General features: G+C 39.4%; 1 protein-coding gene across 1 annotated transcript in view; it reads left to right on the plus strand.

The window, feature by feature from the left end:
• LOC107731852 (GTPase IMAP family member 8-like) overlaps positions 1–6,710 on the plus strand; it is a 13,632-nt gene extending 6,922 nt beyond the window's left edge. The window contains exons 2-6 of the mRNA XM_016543045.1: positions 2,223–2,315; positions 2,564–3,175; positions 3,343–3,411; positions 3,853–4,521; positions 4,764–6,710. Of these exons, the coding sequence (XP_016398531.1) occupies positions 2,223–2,315; positions 2,564–3,175; positions 3,343–3,411; positions 3,853–4,521; positions 4,764–6,556 (3,236 nt within the window). The 3' untranslated portion in view covers positions 6,557–6,710. The remainder of the gene's footprint in view (positions 1–2,222; positions 2,316–2,563; positions 3,176–3,342; positions 3,412–3,852; positions 4,522–4,763) is intronic.
• Positions 6,711–8,873: the final 2,163 nt, after the last annotated feature.

Genomic DNA, 8,873 nt, shown 5'->3' on the forward strand with positions numbered 1-8,873 from the left:
GCAACGGGCCTTGAGACAGGAACCAAGGTTTCTTTCACATGTCTAAGGCACGTAAGCATTGCCGTGTGACCTTGATTGTGCGAAGCGGGTTGCCCCTCGGGGGTCCTTTGGTCCTGAGCCACCACTGCAAGGGTCTCATGTACAGCAGGCCAAAAGTTATCACGTTGGATGCAGCTGTCATCAGACCCAACAGTCTCTGAAACTGTTTGACAGTAAGTGATTGGCCTTCTCTTACTCCCCTCACGGCTGCGAGAATCACATCGATACGAGCAGGAGACAACTGTGCCTGCATCGTTGTCGAATCCCACACTACGCCTAGATAAGTGGTCCTCTGCATTGGAGAAAGTACACTTTTCTTGGCGTTCAGCTGTAACCCCAACTCTCTCATATGGGTGAGGACGACATCTCGATGCCGAGATGTCTACTGCGCCGTCAAAGAATCCAGAAGGCGATAGCGGGACATCCAGCAGGAAGAATCTGTCCTTATCTTGTAACTTGGACAGATTCAACCACAGGTATCGCTCCGTGGCCACGAGAGCTGCCATGGAACGGCCGATGGCTCTGTCCGTTTCCTTGGTGGCCCGAAGCAGTTTGGTGACTGCGTCGGATTCCTCTTTCTCCCTAGTGTCCAGGTCTTTTAGCAGGTCAGCCTGGTACGCCTGCAACACCACCATAGTGTGCAGACATACACCAGCCTGACCTGCCGCCGTATATGCTTTCCCAACCAGGCTGGATGTTAGTCTTACTGGCCTGGTGGGAAGCTTCGGGGCCTTCAGGGACGATGCCGAGGATGGGGACAGATAGCTCACGAGCATCTGTTCCACCGCCGGCATCGCCCCGTATCCCTTCTCATTCAGCCCCGTGATGTTGTGAGTAATTAGATACTGTGGGGCTAAAGAGTCGGGACGAATACGGTTTATCCCACGATCTCAAAAGCTCAGAATGGAGATAGGGGGAAAAACGGAAGCCCCCGACGTGAAGGTTGTGATCTTGATCTAAGGAAACGCAAGTCCAACTTTCTTTTGGGACGAGCATCCTGTTTCTCGGCTGGCCATTCGATGTTCAGTTTAGCTACAGCAGGAGTAACAACCTACACGAGCTCCTCATACGCGAGGGACTGTGGTGGAGAGTCCACAATCTCCTCCGTGTCGACGCTCATCACATCAACCTTCTCGGAGGAAGATAGATGAAGCGACTGGCCCTCTCTCCGGGGGGAAGAAACCGCGAGGCGGGCTTTCGAACCCTGAGAGGGGGCCGTGGATCTAGCGGGTGAGGACCGAGATCCGAGATCCCGCCGCTAAATCCACTTGCAATCCCCAAGATAACAGCCGCCGCTGTGCCTCAGCAACAGCGGGGTCGGACCCAGCAGGATCGCGAGCCTGGCCGCTTTCATCGAAGACGGCCAGGCGGGAGCGAAGCACACGGAGCGGGAGAAGCTCACAATCATGGCAGGCAGCCCCCTCGAGAGCTGCCCATGCATGCTCCGCTCCCAAACAGATGACGCACAAATCGTGTGTATCCCCACCCAAGATATAATCCGCTCGCCACTTTTTGATTTACTCTTTGGCATATCTTTTTCTTTTTCTCGCTTACTAACAGAGTTTTGACTGACTGAGTGCTTGCATACATTCACACACACACACCACAGACACGCTCACTGAAGAGCAAAAGCTAACTTGTGCACTTGCCGGATGCGCCTTTATGCTTCCTGGTTGCTTACGTGACCCCGCTCGTGACGTCTCGCTTCGCTATTGGACTTATTTCACACATGCTTCAGTACGGTGTCTCGCCGGTGGTGTTCCCAAAGCGTTCAACGCAGCTGAAGTTCCTGAGGGGGGACCTAGGTTTCCGAACAGACTGGAATATCAATCAGTCAAGCAAAATGCACGCAACCCATAGCAACTCCTCAGATTGACAGATATGTAAAAATAAACAGGAATTTTCCAATTTTTGAGCGATTAGTCTAGTTACTGTTTTGTACACATTGTCATGTTAATTATAATTCAAATGCATTTTGTTTTATTGACCACAATATCATTGCTAATTGTCTGAGGGGGGCACTTTTGAATAATTTTGAAAAAGGGCCCCCGAAGCCCCCTCTCTCACGTACAATTTGCTAACATAGATCAAATTTCTACCCACTAAATTTATGAAGAAATTATTAGGCTATACAAACGTTTGTGCATTGTCAAGTGATTAATCCACAACATACTATGTTTTAGATTTAACCAGGTTTTGTAAAGAATCAACAGCCCCATCTAGTATAGAAAGGAAGATATCAGAGAGAAGAAGCAGCATGACTCCTCCTCCAAAGAGTAAGTGTAACATATCCTTGAAATGGCGTTATTCATTTTGCAGTTGTTTTGTCACTGAATAAAAATAGATGCATGGCTGTACAAAATGTAAAACATTTCACAGAATTTTACTACAAATTTCACTAAACCTTGTTCTCATGATTATATTTCTAGATATTTACAACAACAACAACAACAACAAATAATTACAGCATGATCTGTCATAAAACACTGATACTACCATTTTATCTTTATTTATTTATTTTCAGTATCTGAATTAAGGATTTGGTTGTTGGGAGAAGACTGGGCTGATAAGAGTTCAGTGGGAAACTTGCTCTTGAGAAGAAATGAATTTGAAACGGAAGCTTCTCTTCCACTTCATCAGTGTGCTAAACCAGGCATAGGACAGATTGAGGATCAAAGCATATCTGTGGTCATCACACCAAATCTGTTTAACAGAGATGTTCCTGCAGATGAAGTTGCTCAGGCACTAAAAAATTGTGAGGCCATGTCTGCTCCAGGTCCACATGTACTTCTGCTAATTCTGCAACCAGATACTTCCAACGAGAAGATCAAATATATGAGTAATACCATGAACTCCTGGTCAGAGCACACAATGAATCATACTTTGGTACTGCTGATGGAGGGAGAGAAAAAAATCAGTATTGCTAAAGAGAGAAAACTTAAAAAAAGTTTTAATGAAAAATGCCACAAATTAAACACAATATTCACAGATCAACACAGTGTAGTCACTGACCTATTTGAAAAAATCAAGAACTTAGTGAAGGAGAATGAATGGAATTATCTCAGCCTGGAAATATATGTATCACCACCAGAGATGCCATCAAAGAAAAAAGTGATGGATAAATTTGCCGGATTTTGTAAGTTACTTAAATAAGACAGTTCTGTACAGTTGCACCACATTAATTTCAAATTACTGTGTCACTTGTTTTTCATTTAGCCTCATATCCAATATTAATGTTTTTAACTAATTAAGGAATGTGTATACAATAATGGTATTTTAATGATATTGTATGTTGTCTCCAAGCATCGGACATTAAACACAAAATTGGATCACTTGCGCAAACATCATCTCAGAGTACAAGAAACAAAGAAAGTAAGTGATTATTATTTTCATGGTATCAAATCTTCAGTCATGACCCTCGTGCAATAGAACTTACCATAATAACCAGAATTATGACCCTAATGCAATAGAACTTACTATACTAACCAGAATGTCTTTATTCACTTAAAAGCCACATTCCTTCCTGGAGAAGCAGACATAATAACTTGCTTTACGAATGTAAATAATCATTATGGTAGATGTGAGATGTCTTTTAATTAAAATAAATGTAAAAATAAAATCTTTTAAATAAAAGTCCACAAGTCACAAGTTTTATGATGATTTTCTAATACAGGATGTAAGTGCTTTTTTGGAGATCTGGATGTTTTTCACTGAACATTGCAAACTCCAGAAGGACCTAAATACTATGTTTCTTTGACATTAAAATGTTAAAATTTGTGATAACACAACTGACCCTGACCTTTTTTGTTTCAGTGCCTGTTCTCAATCTGGTGATGTTTGGAAGTAACAGTGCTGGGAAGACTTTAGCAGTGAACACAATACTGGGCCTCAGAGAGTCTGCAGAAGTGTCTGAATTTGAAACCCATCATAAATGTGTCAAGAGAGATGGTGTGATATGTGGACACAAGGTCACCCTGGTTGAAATGCCGAAGCTAAACAAAACATCTCTGTCTCAGAAGGATGTGCTGCATGAGGCATACCATGCGCTGTCTTTATGTTCATTTAACATAAACACATTTCTCCTGGTCCTTACTGTTGATCCTCTCACTGACGATGATAAAGGAGAACTGAAATTAATGAGTGACATATTTGACACAGCTGATGGGCAGTTCTGGAACTGTCTGATGATCGTGTTCATATATCAAGGGAACAGACAGGACAAGATTGTCAATGAATTCATACATGTAAACAAAGACATTCAGACATCATTGAAGAAATGTGGGAACAAATATTACATACTCAGTGTTAAACAAAGACCGGATAGTACACAGCTCTCAGAATTGCTGCAGATGATCTATAGAGTTACTTGCTACTCGTTTGACACATATCTGAAGGCTCAGATGGATAACAGAATTCAACTAGTGGCCAGAATTAAAGAAGTGGAGAAAGAAATCAGAACGTTAAAAAATATTCATCTAAAAGGTAAGACATCATTTAGTCTGAATCTTAATATCTAAAGGATTGTTTTACTCAAATATTAATTATATTTGTACATTTAGATAACCATTAGTATGATGTTACTATCATGACTTTTCCACAGAAAACTGTTACATTTATGTTAATTATTTAATGTTCTTTAAATTCACCTTTTTGACAGCAAGGGGATGTTTTAAAGTCATATTTAATATGTGCATATGTTTATATTTCTCTTCTCTGTACCATAGCTGAGACTGAGAGATCAAGCACAAACTGTGTGAGGATTGTGCTTATTGGAAAAACTGGAAATGGGAAAAGTGCCACAGGAAACACTATTCTCAACAGAAAGGCATTTAAATCTCAAGCCAGTTTTAGATCAGTGACATCCTCTTGTCAGAAGGAAGTGGGGTTTGTTAATGGACATCCAGTCACTGTTGTTGATACACCAGGTCTATTTGACACACAAATCCCTACAGATGATGTAAAACAAGAGATACTGAAGTGCATCAGTCTCCTCTCTCCAGGACCTCATGTGTTCTTGCTGGTGCTTAGAATTGGAAGATTCACTTGTGAAGAAAAAGAAACTCTGAACCTGATCAAGGAAACTTTTGGGAAGAACGCTGGAATGTTTAGCATCATAATATTCACTCATGGTGATCAGCTGCAAGATCAGACAATTGAGAGCTGTCTGGAAGATACAGATTCACATATGAAGAAGCTGATTAGAGATTGTGGAGGAAGATATCATGTGATTGACAATACAAAACCAGAGAGTTCTAAAGAAATCACTGACTTACTGGAAAAAATCTACAGTATGGTTGAAAAGAATGGAGGAGGGTGTTACACCAATGAGATGTTTGAAGAAGCAGAAGCTGCCATAAAACTGGAAATGGAAAGAATATTACTGAAAAAGAAAGAAGAGATGGAAAGAGAGAACAAACTTTTACGTGACAAACATGAGATGGAGATGGCAGAGATGAAGACAAGAATAGCAGAACAAAGAGAGTTAATGGAAAGAGAGAGGAAGGCAAAGGAGGAAGAACTCAGAATTAAGGAAGAGTTCTTGGGAAATGAACTTAAGAGAAGAGATGAACAAGAAGAGAAGGAGAAGAAAGAAAGACAAGTAGCTGAAGACCTAAGAAGAATAGAAGAGGAGGATAAACAGGAACAATGGAAAAGGAAACTACAAGAAATAGAAGAGAAACGAATAAGATTAGAAGTAGAACAACAGAACAGAGACCAGGAATATAGAGAGAAGTATGAGAGAGAGAGGAGAGAAATGGAGGAACTTCATAAAGAGAGACTGAAGAGAGAACAAGAGGAAGAATACCAGAAAAGACTTAAAGAGGAGAGGAGTGAATGGGTGCTGAAAGAAAAGAAAATGATTGAAGACTTTGAACACGAAAAAAGAAAAAGGGAAGAAAAGGAAAATGAGAGGATTGAGGATGAGCTTAAAGAAAGAGAGAGAATAGAGAGAGAGTACGAGAACCGTAAAATAGAGATGAGAAAACAGAGGGACAAATGGGAAAAATCATGGAAGGAGGAATGGGATAAAAGAATAAGAGAAGAGAAAAAGAGAAGGGAAGAAGAGAGAGAGAAACTGAGAAAGCTTGAAGAAGCATTTGACCGAGAGCGTAAAGAGGAGGAGGAGAAGAGGAAGAGAGAAGATAAAGCCAGACGAGAACAGGAGGAGAAAGAACGAAAAGAAATGGAGGAAGAATATGAAAGGAAATTAAAAGAAATGAAGAGAAAGTATGAAGATGAGGCCAGAAAACAAGCAGAGGAATTCAATGAATTCAGAGAGAAATATACTAAAGAATTTCATGCTCTCATGTTAAAGCATGATTTAGAGATGCAGGAGCTGAAGCTAAAGCATGAAAGAGAGATCCATGAGAATCAAAAAGAGTACAGCGTATTGAGTGCACTCTCAAAGCAAAAAGAGAAAAATCTGAATGAAAAAATGAATGCAATGGAAGAAAAACAGCAAAGAGAGGTTGATGAGCTGATGAAGAAGTATGAGTCTAAATGTGTTTTACTGTAATACTGACATCTTTACTAGATTTATGCCCTGACATGAATAATATTAGAAGTTTAGGTTGCAGTGAGTATCTTGTGTGTCGAACAGCTGCTTTAACACGAAAACCGCCAGAGGTCGCTGTATACCTAAAACCGCCAGCAGGTAGATTTTACCCACGCACATGACAACTGTTTTTATATGGCTAAAGAACATATTATTTCACTGTATTATGCCACTGTCTTCACAAAGAAGTGTCTAGAGTCATGAAATGATTATGTCTAGTCATCAACTATATTTTTGTCCTGTTGTTTTAGGTTCAAGGCTTTTTTTTATGCAGGCCACTAATCACTTTTCATAAGGGTCAATATAAGCTAAACAAGCCTGTACTGACAACAATATATTAATGGCATTGTAGTATAATATTACACCACCGAAATATGTATTTACTTCTTTCTAATTCTCAAGACATGATAATATGATCATATTAGATAATATATTAACCTATATTATTTAAATGACTAAAATAGCCTATTTTAATGAGCAATAATAATTCTCCACACTGCATGATGCGATTAAAAATTCAAGTGCACAGCTTCACCGAATTAATTATTAATTTGTTTAGTTATATCATTTATAATTTGAATAAGAGAACAAAACCAATAAACTTCGGGTAATCAAAAAATGGTTTTATTCATTAGATCATAGACCGTATTCGTTTTTTTTCTTCAGGAAACAGGCAGACTAAATAGCACCACAGAAACGAACAATAAATGATAGAAATGGCAAAACAAAAATTACATAATCCAAATTTTGAACAATTATGAGTAACATTGGTAAAACATTAATATGATATCTTGATTGCTGTCTGCTGAGGCGACCCAGGACACTTTACTTATCTCCCCATCGTCAGACTCTCCATCGCTCATGGTATCATGTTTTTTTTTACTAATTTTGTCTTTATTTATGAAACTGATGACAGCTAATTCAGTGAGTGAAAGGCGTTGCCTATCAATGTACAATGTTAAAACATAAGCGGCAGGAAAATGACAGCGTGAAAATATAGGCATTTTATTTAGGGTGAATTTGACCCGCTGGCACTTATTTTTGATCTGGTTTTATCTAAACAATTTTTAACAACAGGGGATTGTAATTCACACAATTTTAGTAAAAGTCAATGACTGGGAGACTTGAATGTTTCATTGAAAATCGGTTATGTACATTTGAAAAAAAACAGCCCCAGGTAAAATTTACCCTTTGGTGGTTCTAGTGTTAAAGGGGTCATGAACCGAGAAACCAAAATACCCATGATCTTTTGACATAGCTATAAAAGGTCATTGTACTATAAAACATCCAGTAAGTTTCAGAACTCAAAACTTCCCCGTTAGTCTAAAAACAGCTTATATTGAAGCCAATCTGCCAAAATGACAGCTTTTGGAATGTTCTACTCTATGATGTAATAGTGTGGATAAGCACCGCATCCGCAGAAGAAGAGCCACATCACTGTGTTTATCCCCGCCCACTGATTCAGCATGTAGTGTAGTGTTTTCGAGCGAGGAGAATGCGCAGGTATATGCAGAATACAAATGATAAAGATGTCTCTGAAGAAAAAACTGGCTGTGCAGTGCTAAGCTGTGGAAAAACATTGTTTGCTTTGCCTTCCTTTTGATCCCAACGTTAGGAAAGAGTAAATAGAGATTCAGACTGTGTCAGTAAGAACTTGGTCCTTTGTTCGCTTCATTTTCTTTTCATTCGTTTACAAACAAGGCACAATTCAACGCGGGATTTTCAGAAAGATTGTAACTAAAACACGATGCTGTGCTGACTATCCGACAGTAATGTCGCAACACACACAAGTGTGAGTAACTGTTTTCATTACGTGATCACTATTGCTTTGTCTTTTCTTACAGATCATTTGATATGTATATTCATGTGGTTTTGATAGGGCTGTGAATCTTTGGGTAGACAGCGAATCGATTCGATTCACGAGTCATAGGTTTTCGATTTGATTCAAGAAAGATTTTTGCAAATTCAAAACGATTTGATTCGAGACGCTTCACAATTAAATTGGATTCGATTCGATTCTGCATTCTTTAAGTGCATTTACAGGATTATTTAAATGCTTCCCCTAAATTCTTTAAATGGTTAGTCAGGGGACAAATTACTCGGCAGTCCTTATGGTTAGAGAAAAAAACAACTAAACACTTTTGTCCATTGTTAGATGCTAGTTTAATGATGCTATGGGATGACATGGCATATGTAGAAATTTATGTAAGCCAAGATTTTTAAAAAGAGCTTTAAATGCATTATGTATAGGCTAACATTTTGTCACACCAGGGGCGTA

Source organism: Sinocyclocheilus rhinocerous, unplaced genomic scaffold (assembly GCF_001515625.1).
Source record: "Sinocyclocheilus rhinocerous isolate Xijiao unplaced genomic scaffold, SAMN03320098_v1.1 scaffold1030, whole genome shotgun sequence".
NCBI classification, from domain to species: Eukaryota; Metazoa; Chordata; class Actinopteri; order Cypriniformes; family Cyprinidae; genus Sinocyclocheilus; species Sinocyclocheilus rhinocerous.